This window comes from Esox lucius, chromosome 12 (assembly GCF_011004845.1).
Source record: "Esox lucius isolate fEsoLuc1 chromosome 12, fEsoLuc1.pri, whole genome shotgun sequence".
NCBI lineage: Eukaryota > Metazoa > Chordata > Actinopteri > Esociformes > Esocidae > Esox > Esox lucius.
Genome location: NC_047580.1, coordinates 15,288,759 through 15,316,007, shown reverse-complemented (window position 1 = coordinate 15,316,007; position 27,249 = coordinate 15,288,759). Strand labels below are relative to the sequence as shown.

Below are 27,249 nucleotides of genomic sequence, written 5' to 3'. Positions count from 1 at the left end.
TTTTTGGTCTAAACTCCCCTCGCTGTGTTTGGAGGAAGAAGAAGGATGAATACAACCCCAAGAACACCATCCCAACCATGGCCTAGCCAGTCTCCAGACCTGAACCCAATAGAAAATCTTTGGAAGGAGCTGAAAGTCCGTATTGCCCAGCGACAGCCCCGAAATCTGAAGGATCTGGAGAAGGTCTGTATGGAGGATTGGGCCAAAATCCCTGCTGCAGTGTGTGCAAACCTGGTCACGAACTACAGGAAACATATGATCTCTGTAATTGCAAGCAAAGGTTTCTGTACCAAATATTAAGTTCTGCTTTTCTGATGTATCAAATACTTATGTCATGCAATAAAATGCAAATTAATTACTTAATCATACAATGTGATTTTCTGGATTATTTTTTTTGATTCCGTCATTCACAATTGAAGAGTAACTATGATAAAAATGTGTAAGTGGGAAAACCTGCAAAATCGGCAGTGTATCAAATACTTGTTCTCCCCAATGTACATGTGACAACAATCTCCCATATTCTTCATATTAATGGGGTATGGTGGCAAGACAGAAGCCTTTTCTTACTAAGAAAAACATACAAGCCTGGCTGAAGTTTGCAAAAACAAACATCAAGTCCCCCAAAAGCAAGCGGGAAAATGTGTTATGGTGTGATGAAACCAAGGTTGAACTTTTTGGCCAGAATTCTAAAAGGTATGTTTGGTACAAAAACAACACTGCACATCACCCAAAGAACACCATACCCACAGTGAAGCATGGTGGTGGCAGCATCATGCTTTGGGGCTGTTTTTCTTCAGCTGGAACCGGGGCCTTAGTCAGGGTGGAGGGAATTATGAACAGTTCCAAATACCAGGCAATTGTGGCACAAAACCTTCAGGCGTCCGTTAGAAAGCTGAATATGAAGAGGAAGTTCACCTGTCAGCACGATAATGACTTAAAGCACACATCCAAATCATCAAAAGCATGGCTTCACCAGAAGAAGATGAACATTTTGGAATGGCCCAGCCAGAGCCCAGACCTGAATCCAATTGCACATCTGTGGGGTGATCTGAAAAGGGCTGTGTACAAGAGATGTCCTCGCAATCTGACAGATTTTGAGTGCTTTTGCAAAGAAGAGTGGGCAAATACTGCCACGTCAAGATGTGCCATGCTAAGAGACTCCTACCCAAAATGACTGCTGTAATAAAATCAAAAGGTGCTTCAACAAAGTATTAGTTTAAGGGTGAGCACACTTATGCAACCAGGTTATTGTGAGTTTTAAATTTTTCCCCCTCAAAGATTTCAGTTTGTTTTTCAATTGAATTGTTCATGTTATAGGTCACATTAAAGGTGGAAAAATTTCTGACATGATTTATCTTTGTCTCATTCTTTTACATCACAAGAACCTGGCATTTTAACAGGGGCGTGTAGGCTTTTTATATCCCGTGTATGAACTACATGAATAGGGTATTTTCTATTTATGATTATCATGCTTCTTGGTCTATTTAGCTACAATACCAACTTTAATGCTTTAAGGTTGTCTTAAATTCAAATTTCATAAAACGTTTTTTAAACTGTAGATTTCTATTAGCAAAGAATTATCATATTTAGCATAAACTAACCACAAAGAATCACTCTGGAACTGTTCAAGCTACAGCTAACAAATTAATCTTTCATACTGTATGTTTATGCTATACAGTACAAACTTGTAATTCTTAAAAATGTTTATGAACTATTGCTACATTTGGATAATTAGCATAACAAACCTAGTAGTAACAGTAACTATTGAACCATTCAATCTAGACACCAAACCATCTTTGTTTTCACGTTTTTAGGCTATCCGATCATTAAACATGTACATTACGTATACACTGTAACTATGTAAATGTGCATACATTTGCATGATTAGAATGAATAAACCCATTGACAGTAACTCTAGAACCTTTTAAGGTACAAATTAACTTTTTTCCACATATAATCTATCCCAACTTCAAGATCTTCAATTTATATCAACTACATACTTTTAACTACTTCATATATATATTTATATCAACTACATAAAATGTATATAACTCAACCCACTAAGAGCAACTATTGTTCAAGCTCAACACAACAACCATTGACATCAATCATCTACCTACATTTTCAACTATCATTACTAATGAAGTCACTACAAAATCTTGTTTCAAAACCATAAACACTTTCTTTTAAAAGCTAGCAAGGACAACACATTTACTTCTGTACATGTATTTTCTATTATTATTTTTGCACATCTCTTAGTAAGTAAGCATAAGTATGTGTGCATGTCATGTATTTGTGTGTGAGGACTATTCACTTCTGACCTGTATTGCCGCTAGGTTTTCCATCAGTTGGTCTTTGCTGGATGCCCCCAACAGCACAGAGCTCACTCCTTCATTCCTTAGGCACCATGCTGTGTAAGGGAAAGACAACATCAAAAGGTGAACAATGTTTGTGTTGAAGCAAGGAAACACACGTCTCCACACACACATTTTAAATACTTTATTTGGGTCACAAATCAAATGAAAATGTTAAGGGCCAAAATCATGATAAACGGTATTAATATACAAAGACACTTAAAGATGTATTAACATTTTTTATAAAGATCATCTTTGGCCATTGGCTGTAAAAGTGGCACTGTCAAGCCAAATGGGGTTTCCAAAATGTTGTACTATGTAATTTATGGTAGACGCCAATATGTGCCTCATGTCATCAAAAACACTCTCTTTTGGACTTGTAATTTCATGGCTAACTGAGGTGTGATAGTGATTCTCCACATATGAATGAATTACACATCCAGAACAAAATTGGTGGTTTAACTTAGCCTACAATTTAGCCTACAATTTGAAGGCCATATACTGTCTGTAACTGTACTGTAAACACGGCCAAGACGCTTGCTATCCACACAACCCATTCATAGTATGAACCAATTAATTGGCCTGAATCTGACATGTTAATTAATGTACTCTGTCCTTTTAAAATGAACAGACTACTGACTAACAGATGGTTAAACTCTGAACAGACAGATGAACGGAGAGGACAAACAGTAAAAATAAAAAAAGTGTGGTAGACGTGTTACCGATTGCTAGCTGGGCTAAGGTGCAGCCCTGCCTTTCCGCAATGACCTGCAGTTCTTTCAGCTTTGCCTGTTGACGGCGCCCCTCCTCACTCAGGATCTTGTCCTTCATCCACTGGTAGCCCTTTCACAGCATGGCACATGCACAAACACCCACACATCATATTTATTTTCATGACAAACATTTTTATTAGGTTTATTATCTAAACCTAAACCTTACCCTAATCCTAATCGTAACATCAATATCTAACATTTGTATTTAAACCTTACCCTTACCCTGTAAATACTACCTCTAACCCAAAACCTTACCTTAACCTTTATGGGATCTAGTTTAAGTCCTGTTTTTTAATGGTTGTGTGTATAAGATACCTGGGCCTCGCTTATATACTATATACACAACCATTAAAAAACAGGACTTGAACTCAATCCCATAAATGTTGATAATTTAGCTTACAATTTCACTGAACAGGAGGGGGAGCTATAGGCAACATGATACAGCACTCATGGATGGAAAAAGGAGCCACTGAGAGGATTGTGATTGTGTTATTCTGGGTGTGCATGCGTGTAGTAGAATCTCCAAGGAATGGTCTACTGACGTTAGCTGACCCATATTCACTGCAAATTCCCAATCCTCAATTATAGATGCAATCTGGGACTTTGGCGATTTACTAAATAATTGCTAAAATCTTCTATTTTGGGCTATAAGTGTACAATGTTGGTTATATGTGAATAATCTATAAGTAGAATCCCTATTATATATCAAATAATATGTCACATTTCACTTTATGAAATTCAAGGTTTGAAAGCCAGTGGCTATGATGACATGAGCAGCACTGCTTTGACAACCAGCGGCAAAAAGTCACAGATTGCATCTTCAAGTCAGAGGAGGGTCCTACAACCAAGTTCCATTGGAATAAACTGTTGTTACAGAAAGGAAGACAGTGCAGTGACAGGACTGAAAATGACAACAAGAAATACAACTAAAAATGGTATGAGTCAAAGGCAACCAAATTCCTGGACAAAAGGCAACAGTCAAAGGTTACCTTTAGCGAGGCCCGTGAGTACAGGGGTACACCACTATTGTACTTCCCTGAGATAATCCCGCATGCCAGCGGAGACCAGGTCATAGCACCCACACCTGCACAGATAAACATCCGGATCTAATTATTAGTCTCCATTTTTTTGTGTTCAAGTGTTTCTTATCATACAAGGAAAGCCCTCCTCGTTTCAGTTGGGTGTCTTCCATTTGGTAGCTAATTAATATCCAGCTTTAGTGCCTCTATAACGTGCATGAGTGTTATTTACTGTGAGTGACTGTCCCTGTGAATGGTTGTTTGAACCACAAGATGGCCTCTTTGAGCACATAGAAAAGACAAATGCTTTGGACCTGACACATTAGCAAGAGTATAATGTATATTGAGTAGGCAATAATAACAAACAGGAACAAGGGAACATGGCATGTCGCTCTCTTTTGCACTCTCCCACCAATCCCTGCGCGATATTCATTAATATCATTTTGAAGTTTATGCCACTTAATTGTTAGTCTGTCCATTCCAATCCCAATTACAAATTTCACCAGAAATGCATTTAACATTTTCCCAATAATTTATTGGAACGCATTGAAAATCATTATTATTACACCATTATTATTATTGAGACAATATAGTGTTAGATATTGCCAGAGGTATGGACAGCAGATATATGCGATCCTCTGTAAACCATATGATGCAGAGCCTATAACAAAAGAAAACACAGTACAGATTTTTTCTAAAGCTGAAACTGTTTTTTAGGAACATGTTACTCAGATGAATTCTACATTTTACAATCTCCCCTCATTATTGCAGAATTGGTGAGGTAATGAAAGATACATCAACCCCATACTAAAATGTAAACTGAAAAGTACTATGACAGTTCCATTCCATAAACACCAGAAAATTAACATATTCATTGAAAGTACAAATATCTCTGCCATAAATGTTTTTGGAGAGAATACTTTTTTTCACAGCAGTGCACAATTTACATTCCAATTCAAATGGTTGCGTTCAGTCTAAAACTCATGCTCAAATGCATTCATATTGGTTGTTTGACTTGGCAGTATGTTTTTGGTCCTGCTGCATGATGAAGCACTCTACGATGATTTTAAAGGCATTCGCTTGTATCTGAACAGACAAGATTATTTAGTACACTTCAGAAGACATCCTGCTGCTACCATCATTAGTTACATCATCAATGATGACTAGTGAGCCAGCACCAGTTGGAATCACATACCCATAACATATCACCCACATATAGTCATGTAAAAAAGTAAGTACACCGTGTGGAAAGTTCTTTTTTACTTACACTGATCAAAAAAAGTTAAGGGAACATGTAATCATCACAGTATAACACCAAGTCAATCAAACTTCAGGGATATCAATCTGTCCAGTTAGGAAGCATAATCAATTGTGAATCAGTGTCACCTGTTTTGGTGGAAAATGAAAGTGACATCAGGTGCACTGTAGAGGCAACAGCAAGACAACCCCCAAAAAGAGAATGGTTTTGCAGGTGGTGGTCACAGACAATTGCTCTCTCCTAATCCTTCCTGACTGATTATTCTCTAGTTTTGTGTTTTTCAGGTTGCACAGGTAGTCCAGCTCCTCCAGGATGGCACATCCACATGTGCCGTCACAAGAAGGTTTGCTGTGTCTCCCAGCACAGTCTTAAGAGCATGCAAGAGATACCAGGAGACAGGCCATTACACAAGGAGAGGTGGACAGGGCTGTAGAAGGTATCTGCTCCTGTGTGAGGAGTAACAGGAGGATCACTGCCAGAGCCCTACAAAATGACCTCCAGTAGGCTACTGGTGTGCATGTTTCTGACCAAACGGTCAGAAAGAGACTCCATGAGGGTGGCATGAGGGTCCAACATCCTCTAGCGGAACCTGTGCTCACAGCCTAGCACCGTGCAGTTCGATCAGCATTCGCTAGAGAACACCAGAATTGGCAGGTCCGACATTGGCGTCCCGTTCTCTTCAAAGATGGGGGCAGGTTCACACTGAATACATGTGACAGATATGAAAGAGTCTGGAGAAGCTGTGGTGAATGTTATGCTGCAACATCATCCAGCATGACCGGTTTGGCGGTGGGATAGTGATGGTCTGGGAATGCATGATCCTTGGAGGATCTCACAGACCTCCATGTGCTAGCCTACACTACCCTGACTGCTGTTAGGTACTAGGCTGAAATCCTCAGACCCATCGTCAGACCTTATGCTGGTGCAGTGGGCCCTGGGTTCCTCCTGGTGCAGGACAATGCGTGTAGGCCGAGTGTGTAGGCAGTTCCTGGATGACGAAGGCATTGATGCCATTGACTGGCCCTCACGTTCCCCAGACCTGAATCCAATTGAAAACCTCTGGGACATTATGAATCTGTGCCTCCGATGCCGTCAAGTAGCGCCACAGACTGTCCTGGAGCTCACTGATTCCCTGATCCAGGCCTGGGAGGAGATCCCCCAGGACACCGTCCACTGTCTCATCAGGAACATGTCCAGATGTTGTTGAGAGTGCATTCAGGCACGTGGGGGCCATACACACTACTGAGTCACATTTAGAGTTGCTGTGATGAAATTCACACAAGTTGGAACGGCCTGTGATTTCAGTTGTTTACTTTGATTTTCAGTGTGAGTTTGAATCCAGCCCTTGATCGGTTGGTGATTTTGGTTTCCATTGACCATTGTTATGTAATTTGATTCTCAATTAATTACATGATGTACAGTAAAGATTTTAATCTTTAATATATTTCCTTCATCGAGACCTGATGTATGATTTAAGTGTTCCCTTAATTTTTTCAAGTAGTGTAAATTTCAACCACATCCATTGATAAAGGCTACTAATTTAACAAATCATACAAAATATTTTTACTTGAACCATTCGTGCAATACAAATAAAAGCAATTTCCTAAAGCAGAAAAGGTTAGCACACCCCTACTTCTATCATCACAGAAAAGAGCTCAAATTAGAATCAGGTGCACTGAAATGGGTGCAATGGTTAGAAAACCATAGAGTAACCTGGGGGGGTTCAGGACTAGAGATTTGGTTTGGTTAGGCTGAGTCAAAGCCCATTTCTCCATCCTATCAAAATTCTGAGGGAGGACTTGAAGCTGGAAAGTTCATGAAGTACTGGAATGCTATGGTTGTATTTATTTCCTCTGCACTATGAAAATGCATTTGTGTTGATTTTTATATTAACAAGTTGCAAAGTATATAACCCTTTCAAGTCAATAGTGTTGAAGTGACATCACATATCCGCATGTCCAAGTGTGTAAGAAGCGAGGCTTTCTAGGGGTGCAACTATTCATTTCTATGTGTGGACCTGATGAAAGGCAAATGGTTTCTGTATGACTCACCTATTTTATGGAAAAGCTCAGGGAGCTGCACTTCCACCTTCTCCCTCTGGAACATGTGGTATTCAGCCTGCTCACATATAGGGGGGATCAGGTTGAACTGCCTGGCCACAGAGTATGCCTCCTACAGGACAGAATAGCAACAGCAACAATGTACTATGATAACAAGAGTGGGATTCCAAGTCATTTATTTTTAACTGTCAGGTGACAGTTTTTGCTAACAAATAGGTCTGTCCAGTTTCTCAAGGTTAGTAATTAGTTCATGTTTCTAAACTCTGGACAAAACAAGAACAACTTTATTATACTCCTTCCTTAAGGACACCAAATCTACCTGCTACTACAGAAAGGCTTGGGGGTTACAACTGGTCATGCAGACATGTTCAATCTCTGCACAAAAGTCAACTATATGAAAAGGTGAAAAACCAAACCCTCTGATAGGAAATAGGCATGAGAAACTTAACAACACATAAAAGCTGACTAATGCTGAACAATGGACAATAGATAAGACGAGGTGGCCATTGCTGATAGGCCCCACACACCCTGTCCACACCTCCTGCTAGGAACTGTCCATATGACTGTAATAGATTCTATCGATAAACCCATGGACCATAGGGGAGGTTGGAACATACCATACAAGCATACCATGTAGGATAAACCTTTCTTATTGGAGGATAATATACTGTGTTATGGTTGGCTACAATCACTGACCGCCTACTATGTGTACTGGCATAAAGGACTGTGTTAATTTGCAATTATTAGAGAGAAAAAATGAAAGAATGGAAGGTTAACATCGTAGCCTCATGCTGAATAAAGATGGCTCTCCCCTGACTTCTGGTTGCATTCATTTTGTTCATGGATCAAAACTGGATGGAATCTAACACCTCCAACGTAGCAGAAGCAGATTTTTCAAACCCCAAATCAGTAATTCACAGAAACTGTTTGCTAAAGCATTGTAACCTACTCTATCCCGCCCTGAAGGGCCCACATTGATGCTCACAATAAGACCAGCATCAGTTTCATGCAACACAAATACTGAGATTGACGATAAACATCAAAACATTTCAGATCAAATAGGCTGCAGACCAGCTTTAGGACCAAGGTCAAAGTAGAATGTGTATAACATCTGAGATGGTGGTGAAAACATTAAATAAACAAAGGGACTTTGTATGCAGCAATGTACCACCCTAAAATGTCAGTTGAAGGGAGTTTAGAGTAAGAGAACTGCATATATAGTTCAAATAGGAAAACTTAACCTGAAGCCCAAACATTCAACGGGCAAGCTTGACGATGAAATCTTGCCCTCAAGCAGGTCAACAAGTAATTGCAAAAGCCTATGATTTATGCATCTGAATGTCCGGCGTCTCCTCTCTAAACGTGACAAGCTGAAAGCTTTAGCTCGTACTCCTAGACCCGATGTTCTGGCCATGTCAGAATCTTGCCTCAGAATATCACAAAAACCAAGAGGCTCTCATTCTTGGTTACCATTTTTTTTTTTGGGATAGTTCCTTCAAAGGAGAAGGGGTGGCCATTTATTGTAAGGACAATCTGTGACACTGTCATTTTATCAAATATCTCTGCTCGAACAGTTCGAGCTGCTGCTTGTAGAAATCTGACTGTAAAGACAAATCTCTCTCTCACCATATGTTGTAGGCCTCCTTCTGCTAATGTCTGTGCTTTGACTGCACAAAGTGAACTTATTGATCCTTAATAAATTAAATCTCAAGTTTTTGGAAAAAGTTGTTATCTTAGATATACAGTGGAGAGAACAAGTATTTCATACACTGCCGATTTTGCAGGTTTTCCTACTTACAAAGCATGTAAAAGTCTGTAATTTGTATCATAGGTACACTTCAACTGTGAGTGAAGGAATCTAAAACAAAAATTCAGAAAATCACATTGTATGATTTTTAAGTAATTAATTTGCATAATTTGCATCAGAAAAGCAGAACTTAATATATGGTACAGAAACCTTTGCAATTACAGAGATCATACGTTTCCTGTAGTTCTTGACCAGGTTTGCACACACTGCAGCAGGGATTTTGGCCTACTGCTCCATACAGACCTTCTCCAGATCCTTCAGGTTTCGGGGCTGTCGCTGGGCAATAAGGACATTCAGCTCCCTCCAAAGATTTTCTATTGGGTTCAGGTCTGGAAACTGGCTAGGCCACTCCAGGACCTTGAGATGCTTCTTACGGAGCCACTCCTTAGTTGCCCTGGCTGTGTGTTTCGGGTCGTTGTCATGCTGGAAGACCCAGCCATCTTTAATGCTCTTACTGAGGGAAGGAGGACATGGCCCCATCCATCCTCCCCTCAATACGGTGCAGTTGTCCTGTCCCCTTTGCAGAAAAGCATCCCCAAAGAATGATGTTTCCACCTCCATGCTTCACGGTTGGGATGGTGTTCTTGGGGTTGTACTCATTCTTCTTCTTCCTCCAAACACAGCGAGTGGAGTTTAGACCAAAAAGCTCTATTTTTGTCTCATCAGACCACATGACCTTCTCCCGCTCCTCCTCTGGATCATCCAGATGGTCATTGGCAAACTTCAGACGGGCCTGGACATGCGCTGGCTTGAGCAGGGGGACCTTGCGTGCGCTGCAGGATTTTAATCCATGACGGCGTAGTGTGTTACTAATGGTTTTCTTTGAGACTGTGGTCCCAGCTCTCTTCAGGTCATTGACCAGGTGCTGCCGTGTAGTTCTGGGCTGATCCCTCACCTTCCTCATGATCATTGATGCCCCGCGAGGTGAGCCCCAGACCGAGGGAGATTGAACGTCAGCTTGAACTTCTTCCATTTTCTAATAATTGCACCAACAGTGGTTGCCTTCTTACCAAGCTGCTTGCCTATTGTCCTATAGCCCATCCCAACTTTGTGAAGGTCTACAATTTTATCCCTGATGTCCTTACACAGCTCTCTGGTCTTGGCCATTGTGGAGAGGTTGGAGTCTGTTTGATTGAGTGTGTGGACAAGAGTATTTTATACAAGTTCAAACAGGTGCAGTTAATACAGGTAATGAGTGGAGAACAGGAGGGCTTCTTAAAGAAAAACTAACAGGTCTGTGAGACCCGGAATTCTTACTGGTTGGTAGGTGATCAAATACTTATGTCATGCAATAAAATGCTAATTAATTATTTAAAAATCATACAATGTGATTTTCTGGATTTTTGTTTAAGATTCCATCTCTGACAGTTGAAGTGTACCTCTACATGCTTTGTATGTAGGAAAACCTGCCAAATTGGCAGTGTATCAAATACTTGTTCTCCCCACTGTAACTAACAGTGTCTTCTGACAAGACTTTATTGTAGTCTCACAGTAGTATTGTTCGTGTCCACAATGGAGATCGATTACTCCATTCAAGTATCGACTCTTATTAGTTCCAATTAAAACACTTTAATGAGAAGGCCTTCCTAACACAACCTAGCAGCTGTGCATTGGCCCAGAATTGACCTTATGCTTTCAGTAGTGGAAGTGTAGTCTTATTTTAACTACTATTTCCTTGCAGTTCTTAATAAACATTTCCCACTCAAAAAATACAAAAAACAGTTAAGCCCCTGGTTTAGCTTTCAATTGTCTGAGTTAGTCTAATGAAAATACATGCTCTGATGCATAATTTGTGGGATTGATCCAAAAATGTTTGACCCTAAAATATGCTATCCAGTGTTTAGTGATACATCTAAATATGTTGACAGTTTAAACAGTCATTTTGTTAGGACTGGCCATGCATTTGTATCTGCCTGACCTATTGTTCAGACTGTCTGCATCGATCCTAGCCCATATATTACCTGCCTTTTAAACCTTTTATTACAAACTGTGTCTCAGGGTGGGCCTGCGGTTTAAGCGCTTGCCTTCGATGCACATGAGGTTCTTTTACCAAATCTCTCTGCTCCATCTTTACCATAAATCTACTTTTCAGTGAAACACTTTAAATGGTGAAAAAGCTTGACCCTGACTATATCTCCTTCCTAAATTGCAACATTGCTGGAGGAGGGCCAGGATTAAAACCTTAAAATATATAGATGTATGCTATGTTTTGTAATGAACCATACCCTTCTTTCAAGACCGAATACATGACCAAACTTTGCGCTAGCTTAAAATAATATATCTGAACCTGCAACACAGACGGGTGAGTTTTCTTAAGCAGTATGTAGCTCTTGTTGCCCATGTATGTAGCTTTTGTAGCCCATGGTTCTGAGATGTATAATTAAACTGCTTAACAGTAAAACTATTAAGACCTCAAGTTATTAGGGGCCTTGTGAACTTGGCATAATTAATAAACATTAATGTAATTACATTGTTATTCATTCAAAGTCTGCAAACTGAACACTTCTGTTCCTCACACAAAACCTTCCTTTTCAACTTTTTTCAGAAAGGAAGAAAAAGGTGCAGTGGTCTCTTAGTTTTTCCCAGAGCTGTATATGCATATATTTCTTGACTGTGATTTGATTTGCTTTTTAAACCTTTAATTACAAACTGTGTCTCAGTTGCATTATGCATTTGTGACTCACTTGTGTACAGGTGCTGGTCATAAAATTAGAATATCATCAAAAAGTTGATTTATTTCAGTAACTATTATATTCATTCATTACACACACTGATATATTTAAAATGTTTATTTCTTTTAATTAACTGACAACTAATGAAAATCCCAAATTCAGTATCTCAGAGAATTAGAATATTACTTAAGACCAATACAACATTTTTTTTTTTTGAAATGTTGGCCAACTGAAAAGTATGAACATGAAAAGTATGAGCATGTACAGCACTCAATACTTAGTTGGGGCTCCTTTTTCCTGAATTACTGCAGCAATGCAGCGTGGCATGGAATCGATCAGTCTGTGGCACAGCTCAGGTGTTATGAGAGCCCAGGTTGCTCTGATAGTGGCCTTCAGCTCTTCTGCATTGTTGGGTCTGGCGTATCGCATCTTCCTCTTCACAATACCCCATAGATTTTCTATAGGGTTAAGGTCAGGCGAGTTTGCTGGCCAATTAAGAACAGGGATACCATGGTCCTTAAACCAGGTACTGGTAGCTTTGGCACTGTGTGCAGGTGCCAAGTCCTGTTGGAAAATGAAATCTGTATCTCCATAAAGTTGGTCAGCAGCAGGAAGCATGAAGAGCTCTAAAACTTCCTGGTAGACGGCTGCGTTGACCTTGGACCTCAGAAAACACAGTGGACCAACACCAGCACACTGGACTTCAAGCAACGTGGATTCTGTGCCTCTCCTATCTTCCTCCAGACTCTGGGACCTTGATTTCCAAAGGAAATGCAAAATTTACTTTCATCAGAGAACATAACTTTGGACCACTTAGCAGCAGTCCAGTCCTTTTTGTCTTTAGCCCAGGCGAGACGCTTCTGACGCTGTGTCTTGTTCAAGAGTAGCTTGACACAAGAAATGCGACAGCTGAAACCCATGTCTTGCGTAAAGTCTGTGCGTGGTGGTTCTTGAAGCACTGACTCCAGCTGCAGACCACTCTTTGTGAATCTCCCCAACATTTTTGAATGGGTTTTGTTTCACAATCCTCTCCAGGGTGCGGTTATCCCTATTGCTTGTACACCGTTTTCTAGCACATCTTTTCCTTCCCTTCGCCTCCCTATTAATGTGCTTGGACACAGAGCTCTGTGAACAGCCAGCCTCTTTAGCAATGACCTTTTGTGTCTTGCCCTCCTTGTGCAAGGTGTCAATGGTCGTCTTTTGGACAGCTGTCAAGTCAGCAGTCTTCCCCATGATTGTGTTGCCTACAGAACTAGACTGAGAGACCATTTAAAGGCCTTTGCAGGTGTTTTGGGTTAATTAGCTGATTAGTGGCACCAGGTGTCTTCAATATTCACAATATTCAAATTTTCTGAGATACTGAATTTGGGGTTTTCATTAGTTGTCAGTTATAATCATCAAAATTGGAATGAATGCATACATTAAACAAGTTTCACTTTTTTAATGGAATTACTGAAATAAATCAACTTTTTGAGGATATTCAAATTTTATGACCAGCACCTGTATATTTGTGACATGCTACCTTCAAGTTTACAACATTTTGATAGAAATCTATCTCCATACCAGGCCTCCAAATCACTAAGCCTGCCTCTGGTTGGGGGTATTGGAGGACAAAGTTTGGGAAACGCTGATTTAGAACATACAGAAGCACAGATTTCGTTCTGTTACTAAGTACTTGGTTATTAATCTGACACTACAAACCCTTGCTCCATCTGTCTGTATTCTGAAAGTTCAGTGCAAACAGATGGTCATGAATACTAAATGGTGCATCCAGAGATTAATTTGGGTTAATAACCAAATTAGGTAATTGAGATATGAATAGACAGTCAATCAAATTATTGGTCAATATTTCCAACAAATGTATTACATCTCACCATAATCTCCATTGAGCTCCAGCGTGATGTTCCCCAGTACATGGCCATTCCATGATTGATCACATGGCTCATTGCTCGCACTGTCTCTGCCAATTAAAATATATCATTCATTAATTGTCCCCAACATTGGCAAATAGGAGTGGAGTAGGTGAAACATAAAGAGAGTAGAAGAGTTTTGAGTAAATAGATATAAATCAGTTGGTATTTAATTTTACACAAAATATAATAAAAAATTCAAATTTTATTTATATGAAAAATCTGGCAGTCACAGTCTGGAGAATTTGATCATGGCAAAACAGCACTTCAAAATAAGAGGAGATCAGTAAGATTGTGTTTTTTTGTGTTTTTTTAATAAAAAACAGCCTGTTTTAAAGGCCTATTTTAAAGAGAAGTGTCTGCCGATTGATTGGCTGAGTAGTAGAGGCTGTGCCTAGTGGCAACAGCATTTCCTATTTCAACCGAGAACCCAGAACAGGCCCTTGATGACTCCATGTTTCGTGATACAGTACATCAGGAGAGATTGGCGTTCATGTAGAGAAAGGTTCAGCCTACCTTCCATAGGTGTGTTGGGGTCAGGTCTGTTGGCGAATACAACATCTGCATACTCTAGCTGTAGTCTGTCTAGTGATGCCCTTAGACCTGTATTGTTAAAGGCCAAAGATCATATAGTTACAGCAATACATTAGTGGTTAGAATGGGATCCCCGGGGGTAGTGTATTTTCTTGGATTTTGACTAGAATTTGACTAGATAAACAGTTAATTAGCCCAATGGGAATAAAGGGGACTTCTATATATTAATTTCACTGCAATCAACATTATTTTAAACTACATGATACCTTGACAGAATCTTTTGATAACACAATAATTAATAAAAAGGTGATTCCATATAACAATCTGACCTTTAACCAATTAGTTTAAGAAAGAAATAGGCTACCTATGTTAACATCTTGAAAAAACATGCAATCAATGAAGATGACCACCTGTTGAATGCAACCAATAGACTAGGCCCTTGGCTAATCAGGGAAATTAGGGGCTAGTCTAACAAAGAGGTTCCACTTCTTATTTGACCAATGACAAATATTTTCACATGAGCTAGTGTTTCCAAGACAATAAACATAACATTTTCATGGGTCTGATCATAGAATAATTAAGATTATGTACATATTATCTATAATCTCTGTGAGTAATAAAAATGGGCACTGATTGTCAATCAATTCAAAAAGTGATTGCTAAAATAATGTTCGCTAAAATAATTCCAGCATTTAAACCCTGCACTGTGTTTCCACAATTTGATGAATGGAAAGAAACATCTGTTACAAATTTTTTTTATTGCCAAACAACAATTGGTGAACCTCATTGGGCCCCCTGCACTGAATTGATGTGTTTGCTCCTGTATGTTGATGTCTCTGTCTTGACCACAGTATCTCCCACCTTGACCACATTTTAGTGTTCCATCTGAACTACAATGTTATTTGAAAGGTACCGCCAAAGCCTACAGCTAGTTTTCAAGTCCATGTGCTAATTTTCGTACAGCTGAAATGCAGTAATGTTAAATAATGGTGACATTGCCTGTACAGTATGTAGTTGTCTTGGCATTTCACATTCTTCAGATGTGTTAAAATCATAATTTATTTTTCCGGGAGGCCATACCAGCTTATGTTCAAACCCTGTGCTAACTGCTGAAAAATACATTTTCTCTTTTCAGCAGTAAAATATGCTATTTCAACTTTCGTTAGTTATAAGCTCACCCTAAGCTACAGCCCCTTTATATTAAAGCCACCATCAATGTTTTTTTAAATGCGCCCATGTGTAGTAGGTACTACAGTACACTCACCTAAAGGATTATTAGGAACACCTGTTCAATTTCTCATTAATGCAATTATCTAATCAACCAATCACATGGCACTTGCTTCAATGCATTTAGGGGTGTGGTCCTGGTCAAGACAATCTCCAAACTGAATGTCAGAATGGGAAAGAAAGGTGATTTAAGCAATTTTGAGCGTGGCATGGTTGTTGGTGCCAGACGGGCCGGTCTGAGTATTTCACAATCTGCTCAGTTACTGGGATTTTAACACACAACCATTTCTAGGGTTTACAAAGAATGGTGTGAAAAGGGAAAAACATCCAGTATGCGGCAGTCCTGTGGGCGAAAATGCCTTGTTGATGCTAGAGGTCAGAGGAAAATGGGCAGACTGATTCAAGCTGATAGAAGAGCAACTTTGACTGAAATAACCACTCGTTACAACCGAGGTATGCAGCAAAGCATTTGTGAAGCCACAACACGCACAACCTTGAGGCGGATGGGCTACAACAGCAGAAGACCCCACCGGGTACCACTCATCTCCACTACAAATAGGAAAAAGAGGCTACAATTTGCACCAGCTCACCAAAATTGGACAGTTGAAGACTGGAAGAATGTTGCCTGGTCTGATGAGTCTCGATTTCTGTTAAGACATTGAGGTGGTAGAGTCAGAATTTGGCGTAAACAGAATCAGAACATGGATCCATCATGCCTTGTTACCACTGTGCAGGCTGGTGGTGGTGGTGGTGGTGTAATGGTGTGGGAGATGTTTTCCTGGCACACTTTAGGCCCCTTAGTGCCAATTGGGCATCGTTTAAATGCCACGGTCTACCTGAGCATTGTTTCTGACCATGTCCATCCCTTTATGACCACCATGTACCCATCCTCTGATGGCTACTTCCAGCAGGATAATGCACCATGTCACAAAGCTCGAATCATTTCAAATTGGTTTCTTGAACATGACAATGAGTTCACTGTACTGAAATGGACCCCACAGTCACCAGATCTCAACCCAATAGAGCATCTTTGGGATGTGGTGGAACGGGAGCTTCGTGCCCTGGATGTGCATCCCACAAATCTCCATCAACTGCAAGATGCTATCCTATCAATATGGGCTAACATTTCTAAAGAATGCTTTCAGCACCTTATTGAATCAATGCCATGTAGAATTAAGGCAGTTCTGAAGGCGAAAGGGGGTCGAACACAGTATTAGTATGGTGTTCCTAATAATCCTTTAGGTGAGTGTATATACAGTGTAAATGACAAAATTGGACCCAAATGCCATATTGACTTTGTTCACTAAGTGTGACTTACCTTCGATTATGTGTTTTCTGGACAATCCTCTTTCTGTTTCTGCTCTGAAAAGCAAAAAAAAACAAAAACCTTTGCCCGGATATAAAACCTGAATGTCCTTGCTACAACTCACAGTTTCATGTCATACTGTAGCTTGATATATCCATATAAATTGGTTGAATGTGAAACAGATAGGAATAGGGAACATCCATACAATGTATTTAGCAGACAGGTATCCTCTTTCCATGTTTATGATGCAGTACATTGCAGTTTAATGGGTTCCTACGGTTATTGCTGGTGAATATCTTTTATTGGTCCGCAATGATAGAACATCCTATTAAAAGGGGTTGGCACACAAGCCAAGCGTGGCACAGGAAGCATCTCACTGCATGCTCTCACTAGAGAACATTTTTGCTATTTAAAAATGCCCAATGCCGCTAGTAGCCAGGATGTCCAATCGAAGGAGAGTAAATCAAAACAAAACAAAAAGACCTTGAAAACAGAAAAGGAACAAGCCAATCCTAGTTCAGCCGATTAGGAGGGATGAATATTGTTGTCGCTGGCAGGTTTAAATCCCTGGTTTTCTATGTGGCAGACTGTCTTTAATCATTACACTATTTAAACAGTAGAATGCAACGGTTATCTGAGCCGTTACATTTCTGCTGAAATAAAGTGGACAAAAACGGAACTAAAGAATAGTCTTGCACAAAGACTATATAGCTAATAGCTATACAGCCTATTTATAACGAAATCAATGATTCCAATCACTCCATGGCTGGTTCTTTTTTTTGGAAAACAATAACAGCATAAAAGGGTCACGTAATACCATTATTCTCGCAAATAAATGAAAATCATGGTATTTCAGATATGTATTGTTGTGTAAAGGCTGAAAAGCACCTAGTGGAAAAACTTTGAGATACAGAATTTGGAATGTCTGAGAAGGGAATCGAACTGGGGTCATAATATTGAAGGACCGGGATGTTCCCACTACACCACAGGGCTGGCAGGCAGACTGCATAATCTCATCGGGTTGTGATCTATTATACCCGAAATAGCACACACATGCATATTTTGAAAATCCACCAGAAACATTTACAATAATATAACTTTTAAAGACAATGGTCCAGTCGTCCTTTACACCAATTGTCATCAAAATCCATTCAGCTGTTTTGGAAGAAATGCAGTTTAAGTGTGTTTTTATCAACAGCAAAATCGTGAGAAACATTGGTTATGTTTATAGTGCCACCAAGCGGTATTTCTGTATGGGAGTTTTCCTGTCCATTTCTAGCAGACACATTCATGAGTATGATTTGTTTCGTAGCTGTTTGATGTTCCATTTGGGGTTAATGGACATCTAAAGTCATAGACCCGCCCAGCTCAATTTCATAGAGAATACTAATAATAATAATAAAAAAACATACAAACATAAAAGGGTTCCAACAACTTCTTTGCTTGGCCCCCATCACATTGTATGATTTTTAAATAATTAATTAGCATTTTATTGCATGACATAAGTATTTGATCACCTACCAACCAGTAAGAATTCTGGCTCTCACAGACCTGTTAGTTTTTATTTAAGAAGCCCTCTTGTTCTCCACTCATTACCTGTATTAACTGCATCTGTTTGAACTCGTTACCTGTATAAAAGACACTTGTCCACACACTCAAACAGACTCCAACCTCTCCACAATGGCCAAGACCATAGAGCTGTGTAAGGACATCAGGGATAAAATTGTAGACCTGCACAAGGCTGGGATGGGCTACATGACAATAGGCAAGCAGCTTGGTGAGAAGGCAACAACTGTTGGCGCAATTATTAGAAAATGGAAGAAGTTCAAGATGACAGTCAATCTCCCTCAGTCTGGGGCTCCATGCAAGATCACACCTCATGGGGCATCAATGATCATGAGGAAGGTGAGGGATCAGCCCAGAACTACATGGTTGGACCTGGTCAATGACCTGAAGAGAGCTGGGACCACAGTCTCAAAGAAAACCATTAGTAACACACTACGCAACACTACCCGTATTGAGGGGAGGATGGATGGGGCCATGTATCGCGAGATCTTGGCCAACAACCTCCTTCCCTCAGGAAGAGCATTGAAGATGGGTCGTGGCTGGGTCTTCCAGCATGACAATGACACAAAACACACAGTCAGGGCAATTAAGGAGTGGCTCCTTAAGATGCATCTCAAGGTCCTGGAGTGGCCTAGCCAGTCTCTAGACCTGAACCCAATCGAAAATCTTTGGAGGGAGCTGAAAGTCCGTATTGCCCAGCGACAGCCCTGAAACCTGAAGGATCTGGAGAAGGTCTGTATGGAGGAGTGGGCCAAAATCCCTGCTGCAGTGTGTGCAAATCTGGTCAAGAACTACAGGAAATAAGTTCTGCTTTTCTGATGTATCAAATACTTATGTCATGCAATAAAATGCAAATTAATTACTTAAAAATCATACAATGTGATTTTCTGGATTTTTGTTTTAGATTCTGTCACTCACAGTTGAAGACTACATGCTTTGTAAGTGGAAAAACCTGCATAATCGGCAGTGTATCAAATACTTGTTCTCCCCACTGTAAACAACAGGCTGGCCCACAGAAAAACTCACTGGCATCTTCCAAACAGTCCCAACCAACATGAACGCTAACAAAATTAACAACAGCAAAGCTGTAGGAATACATATAAAAGTTTATTTTATAAACAAGGTTTCAAAGCCAATTTGTGTTTTCTCAATACAGATATTTTCCAGTTATTTTATAGGACAAAGATTAAATGTAGGTTAATCTCTCCAATTTCAACAGAATCCTACAATTATTTGGAAATACAGAAAATAAAATAACAGTGTAGGTTTATTTGTCTTGAGTGACAAGTTTTTCTTCTTGGGGTTAGGTCAGATATTGTAATCGCTATAAGCTGTATATTAATATTGGGCACAGTTTCATAGAATGAATCAAATTTCTATATTGGAGTCCCTACTCTAGAATATTCAACAGCCAATCACTCTCACCATTATTTATCATCAACAGAGATGATAGATGAGACAAGCATGTACACTTTTGCAGCTGCTTTTAGCTAGATCTCTTATCAAGGAATTGTAAGAAACTTTAAACCTCATTTTTCACCCAAACACACACCCTACACAAACAAAAAGACACAAGAAGGCTTCACAAAATACATACTTTCCTCCCCAGAAGATCTTGGTGGTGATGACCAAGGTGGAACGTCTGTTAAAGAGACCGTAGTGTATGAGAAACAGGTGCATGGTAAACGTATGACTTAAAAACATGGAAGATCCAGTGTATTATGTTATAATCATTATTATATTTATAATTATTTTATTCTAATGATTCTGCATTTTTAGACCATACTGTTGTCCTGGGCCCAGTAATGATATAATAGGCAAATAAATTGCATCTGCTAATTCTCCAAACAAAAGTATTTTAATTTATTTTAATAATTGGTCATATTATCAATCAATGATTGCCCATGTGCCCTCAATATGTATTGGGACTGAAGCATATAAAATATGGCAGCATTTATATAGCACTTTTTATGTAGACCTTTATTACCACTGCTGCCTCTGGTTACATTACTGAACAGGAAAAGAGCTGGAAGTAGCAGTGTCCTCCAGATGTCTTTGTTTTGCATCAGTGCCCCGATTTCTTTTTAGATGGATAGTCTGTATGTAGCATCAATAGATCAAATCAGTCCATGTCAGTGTTTTACCCCTGAAAGACCTACAATGTTTCAAATGTTGTGACTTTGTGGAAGACTAATGACCTGGGGCAAGTGCATAGAGATAATTAGATGACTAGAGAAGAACATGTGCATGTATATATTGCCATTTTAATGTTATTGTCAACTAGCTGGGACTTCCAAATTCACTGACTGATCCTTTCTGATTACCCAGTGCGTCCTTAGCTGATCCTTTCTGATTACCCAGTGCGTCCTTAGCTGATCCTTTCTGATTACCCAGTGCGTCCTTAGCTGATCCTTTCTGATTACCCAGTGCGTCCTTAGCTGATCCTTTCTGATTACCCAGTGCGTCCTTAGCTGATCCTTTCTGATGACCTGGTTGTTTATGTGATTACTATTGTCTCAAGACAACTACAAAAGTCTTCCAATACTCTACTCACCTCCAACCTTTCTTCTTGATTATGTTCCCCAATACTATCTCTGCCCTGGAAAAAAAGAACAGAAATAAATCCTTACTACAGTACCACTTAACAGCTAATTAGTACCACACTGAATACCAGAGGCTATTTAGTGTTCTAGATTGAACCTTCTGGTTATTTGGGAGAGATTAAACAACTTTACATAAAAAACATTCTACAGTATGCAGGGCTCTCCAACCTTTGGGCATGAGAGCTACTTATAATATTTTTTTGCAAGCTTCGCATTTTTCAATACTGTGCCTTCAGAAAGTATTCAGCCCCCTTCACCTTCCCAGATTTTGTTACATCACAGCCTAATTCTAAAATTGTTTTGATAGATTTTATTTTCCTAAGGAATCTACGCACAATAACCCAGACAAAAAGAGACACATAGAAACCCATTAGCAAATGTACTGATAAATAACTTTGTGAAAGTATGTGAATGTCCTTATGAATAGCCCAGCCTGAGCCCAGTTTTGAACCTGAACATTTCTGGGGAGACCTGAAAGTCTGTGTAGAAATGGCAGGTGGGGAAGTGAGGGGCAACCTCCCAGTCGCGGTTTTGCGGAAAATGGGTTGAGCGGTATATCAAGGGTAGCCTTGCATGGCATATGCTTTCCTTCTTTCGCTTTTTCTTATCCCTGTTTCTGTTTTTCTTCTCCCCAGAGCTGTTCTGCTCTGGCCCTAACGTAGAGCCTCTGATGAGGTCCTTATGGGAGGCGGCTGGGCTGGCCCTAATGTACAGCCCCTGATGAGGTCCTTATGGGAGGCGGCTGGGCTGGCCCTTATGTATAGCCCCTGATGAGGTCCTTATGGGAGTGGCGGCTGGGCTGGCCCTAATGTACAGCCCCTGATGAGGTCCTTATGGGAGGTGGCTGGGCTGGCCCTGCTGGCTGCCTCCTCGAGGTTCCGGAAACTGCCAACTTTCTACCTTGGGGATGTTGGTGCGAAACTGATGCAGCCCGTAGAGGTGTGTTCGCGCCACAATATATATGAGCTGTCCAGAGCCCCGCCTGTGCCCAACAAGCCTTCTGGAGGTGCCAGGTCACCCCTATTCGTACACAGCTGCCTCTGGGGCCACAGCAGAGCAGCTCGGGAAGAAGAAAAAGGAAGAGGGAGAAGAAATCAAAAGGAAATGCTGCCCTCGATACCACTCAACTCATCTCCCAAACTGGCAAGGGGAGACTGCCCCAGAGATGACACAGCTACCCCTGGAGAGTGGTTTGTCGTCTGTTCTTGATTTTTTTATGACACATTTAAACCACGTTCTAAAGATGTGAAAAGGGGAAGATGGAGGATAGATCAGGTCAGGGACACAGCATCTCCCTGCTGCTGCAAATGTTGACAGATGTTATTTCTGCCCCAAGGACTAATGTGTTCTCCATGAATGGCTCTCATCATTTCCAATCAAGCATATCTGACTCCATACGACAGCTCTTATCAAACACAGGTTTGTAAGTGTATATTTGTAGCGTTGGTACTGCGTGTGTGGTGTGTATGCATGTTTGTCTGTCCGAATCTGACAAAGTGGTTCCGGCACAGTTCCCATTAAAATCTTAGATTTAAAAAATCTTCAGGTAGCATTTTAAAATCTTTCGAAATTCTAAAAATGGATTATGAAGCTCACAAAAGTACTATATAGATGATATGAAGGAAGTTGATATGCACCAAAAATTATAAAATGTTAGCATTTGTAAAAACAGTGAATTACAAAGCACACATTTGCAAAAATGTGTGGTATATAGATAACACTACCAAAGTGTGTAATATCTAAGCAGTCATACTTAGTTAAAGGTAACAGTACTAGTGGGTAATTTTGTCCTTTGGTGGAACTATTCCTTTAAGGTCTACTAAGAGCCATGGTTATCACTCCATCTTTTCTTTATCAGGCCACTCATAGTTGGAGGGGATAGAAGTTCCACCAGTCATGTTTGTTTAGTCCATTGACACCCAGTAAAACAGACAGATAGAATGTAAGCATGGTTCTGTGTGTTTGTGTGTGTGTGTGTGCATACAGTTAGGTCTGGAAATAATTGGACACGGATGCAGGTTTTATTATTTTGGCTGTATACCAAAACATATTCAAGTTACAGTAAAATAATGAATATGGGCTTAGAGAGTGCAGTCTCTCTGCTTTAAATTGGAAGAAGGGTTTAGGAATTACCGCTCTTTAATATGCAGCCCCCTCTTTTTCATGTGACCAAAAGTAATTGGACAGCTGTTTCAAATATTTCCGGACCTAACTGTATGTGTGTGTGTTTGTCTGCATGTGCACGTGTGTGCACTCACTTCCCAGCAGCGTAGACCTCTGCTGTATCAAACAGATTGATCCCATTCTCATAAGCCAATGTCATTATCTCCTCTGCTATCTACAGAGAAAGAAACACAGGGAGAGATAGAGGGAGTGATGACATCTGTCTGTCAAAGTTATTGTAGACAACAGATATTGTTTAAAGTGAAAGGACCTAATTAACACGAAGGAATTCTGCGTAGATACATAATAAAACTCCCATAGGTGCCTACTAAACAGATGAACATCACCCCGTTCTGTTATAAATATCTAAACACAAAAGGGTTCGTTTTAGACCTTGTTTTACTCTGCCTCCAATCAGGCCTTGTCAGGGGGATAATAATATGTCCCCAGAACAGCAGCTCTGGGGGGTCAAAGGACAAGGAGAAGAATGTGACAACGTGCTTGCATAACTGCCATTGTCAGGCTGTCTAGATTGGGCGGCATTACCACCATCTGCAGCAGTTTAATTTTTGCCTTTCTGTCTGCAATTTTTTTTATGAAATTCCATCCATGCCATGGAATGTGTCCGTTCCCTGTGATTGTCTCTATTACAGGAGATAGGTCTTAAAACTCACAATGAAGTTCCTAAATGATCCATGGTATGACCAAAATTGTAATAATTCCATATATAAGCATAACAGAAATTGAATGAAGGACAAAGAAAGGAAAAATAACACCAGGGCATGAATTAAGTAACTAAACTGGATATTGAAATCTGGATTCATGGTAGAGTAAGGATGGATTAGGATATTGTTCTATTATAAAATGGACATTGAATCAATGGAGCTTGTCTCTGCTTACCTCGTCTGTGATCTGTCCTCCGAAGGTAACCCATGTGCCTGTGAAGAACAGAGAGAGGACTGGACTTAACCTGTGTCTGGGAAACCATCGTTGTGTACGTGATACAGGTCTACATCTGGGGTAGTAAACCTGTGAAAGGGTCCCCACTAGGAAAAATAATCATGTTATGGTTCCTGGAAAACTCACAGTTGGCATATTGTTAGAATTGTTGTTACTGTTGGGATTAGGCATTACAGCCATGTCCCCAGGCTATTACACACAGCGCATATGAGTCTGGAACACCTTCCATAAAAAGTTGGCCTTGTAGGAGGGACTTCACTGAGGAAAATTTTTGTCATCTTTGAATTTTGCCGAATAACAACACTGCAAAGCTTGGCTCCAAATGGAGGCAGGATTCTGGCAGGGCGTAGTGTACTCGCAAATACAACTTTCCAGCTACTTAATTAGCAAATTTCCTACTGCATCTGAGCTAAGAGGTCAATGCCACACAGAGAAGAAAGACTATCCTGAAAAAATGTGGTAGATCTATACTACAAATGTCAAGGAAGCACCCAGTTAGAAGTGCAAACGCCATCTCTTTATTCAATCAAATGTATTTATAAAGCCCTTTTTACAACAGCAGTTGTCACAAAGTGCTTTTACAGAGACACCCGGCCTTAAACCCCATTTTATTGGCAAGACATTGGACAGATAGGTCCCATTACTGAGCGGGATGATTTTTCTAAGGATTGTTAAAGTTTACCAATTGAGCCAATGGTTATTGAGATGCAGATATCTGGCGGTATTCTTATAGGCTATGGAAGGCCATGTTACATCAAGGGCCAGAAGGCCATGTTTACATCAGATTTGTGCAGAACTGTCTGGGAACAAGATTAGGGCAAGGTTAAGTTTAGGGTTCGGTTAAGGGTTAGGATTAGAGTTATGTTTAGGGCTAGGGGATAGGGAACATGGATTTTTGGTCCCCACAAGGATAGATAAACAAACGTGTGAGTCTGTGTGTGGCTTATGTCTGTGTCAGCCTATGCAGGAGTCTATTTTCTGCAGACTATCTGGTAAACATATACAGAGCTTAGAAGTTGATTATTTTGTAACTCCCTGCAATAAATGTCCTGCCGTACACATGAATAGTGCATTGCACTGAATTCAATTAATGTACACACTCACCTAATCCCAGACAGGATACCCTGAGTCCAGACTTGCCCAGGTTTCTGTGAACAAAGAGAACATTTTCGCCGTGAATGCGGACATTTCTCTTCATGTGCTGTGACAGAACGAAAGGATAATAATATGAACTGTAGTCTCTAAATTCCAAATGGCTCTCTGTTCCCTAAATGGTGCAGTACCACAATGTTTTAACGTTGTCCTTAGTTGTTCATTTACGCAAAACCTAAATGCAAAACCTAGAGCTATCGTCTAGAGTCGTCTACACCACAAACATGACAATCTGTTTGAATATTTGTAAAGACACTACATCAACAACAGTTTAAATCAAGGGAGTAGCTTCAAAGTTTTGTCCAGCGCAACTGTTTTTCTGTGCTTGAACTTTGCTAGCTAATTTTCACATTGCATATCGGCGATTTTGTCGAATTTCGATTGGAGAAATGTGAAATACGATTAGCATTAAGTTTATATAAATAGTTCTCGTTGATTGATTTATGTAATACAGTCGAGGGATTCCAATTTCAGTAATTGACTCGTTTTAAGTGATTTCAAGGAGAACTATATAAGTTATTCTCCACGTGGAAACTACTGTAGGTGAATTGTAGCAATTAGAGTAATTAGGACAGATGGGCTTCAGACCAAATCGTATCATGTCATACATTTTAGTAAAATCTGTAAGAAAGCATGCAATTTTGCAAATTGATTACATATCAATGTTTTGCTAAATTATTCTGTTCATTTCTAAATAAAAAGGTTCGAGAGCAGTATTGGGCAGAGTGAGTATTGCAAAAAAATATATATTTAAACTTTAAAAGTATTAAGTAGTCACTTGTGGCATCCTGTGTGGGTGACAGACAGTGAGAGTGAGAGAGACATTTGGGCAGAATGTTCAATAAAACCTCACAGTATTGATTTTCCACAGATGACCAACCCTCCTCCCTTGGTAGGTGTAACCTGATGGAATATATTATAAACAGGAAGGTTGTGACAGTTTTCCAAACCTAAGGTTCTGAAATGGCCAGAACATTATGTCTGGCCAGTGTTCATATTGATTAAAACCTGCTGTTTTTTTAGCGTGTGTGGGAGTTTAGAATAAACAGTATGATAATTTTGTCTAATTAATAATTCGATAAAGTACTGTCAGCAGCAGTGAACATTTTACTTATAACGATCATACTCTAATTCCTCCATGTGATAATGATGGTGTACTGTATGTGTTCCTCTTCTTCCGAACACACCAAACTGCTGGACTAAGGGATCTGGGATTCAAGGATTCATGCCCGGCTGGTTCTTCCAGGTGAACTAATGCCTGCATGGAGAGATCCGTTCCAGTGAGCATCTGTTACTCTTCATGAGGCTTCACCGTCCCCGTTTTAGTCTCATAAAATAGTTTTCAACCCCAATCCCTTCCACAGTCCTTGCCGATTAAAATGCTACTTTCTGATGTTGTGCTGTCTACTGCCAAGTAAGTGTTTCATAGCAAAGGGAGTACAAGGTACATGCCATCAGATAGGATTACCACTGGTACAGGGCTTCCCTACCTGTCTCTGGATCAGACAGCATGGGTTGCTGTCTTGACCTTTCCATTTACATCCTGGAGTTTCCAAACACCTGGGAAACTAAAGCTAATGTTCATGAACTTGCTTGGTGTTGTAAAATACCTTGAGGCACTATAGAGGGGAATCCAAATGTAGAGTAATGCCATGGTGCGCTCCAAAACATTGTGGGTGACCCCCCCTTGCCTCTAAGCCACAGACCCCCTCCAGTGCAACGTCTCCTCTGGGAATCTTCATCTCCTCTCATTCCACTATGGCCTCACACACCTGTCTCAGACTTCAACATAAAGTAGGTCCTGTAATTTAAAAGTACAAATACCTGTGTGGTTCATTGGCACTATTCAGGGTTTTTCTTGGCTCAAAATTAGGCAAAAGTGGTA

General features: G+C 40.1%; 1 protein-coding gene across 7 annotated transcripts in view; it reads right to left on the bottom strand.

The window, feature by feature from the left end:
- Positions 1 to 27,249, bottom strand: part of LOC105013840 (voltage-gated potassium channel subunit beta-2) — a 61,891-nt gene that overhangs the window by 4,599 nt on the left and 30,043 nt on the right. For all 7 annotated transcript variants that reach the window (XM_034295770.1, XM_034295772.1, XM_010875650.3 and 4 more), the window contains 12 exons: positions 25,317 to 25,360; positions 24,153 to 24,190; positions 23,348 to 23,427; positions 21,041 to 21,085; positions 20,084 to 20,128; positions 16,933 to 16,976; positions 14,370 to 14,456; positions 13,818 to 13,903; positions 7,456 to 7,576; positions 4,117 to 4,211; positions 3,077 to 3,197; positions 2,322 to 2,410 (listed from right to left, as the gene is read on the bottom strand). In XM_034295770.1, coding sequence (XP_034151661.1) covers positions 2,322 to 2,410; positions 3,077 to 3,197; positions 4,117 to 4,211; positions 7,456 to 7,576; positions 13,818 to 13,903; positions 14,370 to 14,456; positions 16,933 to 16,976; positions 20,084 to 20,128; positions 21,041 to 21,085; positions 23,348 to 23,427; positions 24,153 to 24,190; positions 25,317 to 25,360 — 895 coding nt within the window. The remainder of the gene's footprint in view (positions 1 to 2,321; positions 2,411 to 3,076; positions 3,198 to 4,116; positions 4,212 to 7,455; positions 7,577 to 13,817; positions 13,904 to 14,369; positions 14,457 to 16,932; positions 16,977 to 20,083; positions 20,129 to 21,040; positions 21,086 to 23,347; positions 23,428 to 24,152; positions 24,191 to 25,316; positions 25,361 to 27,249) is intronic.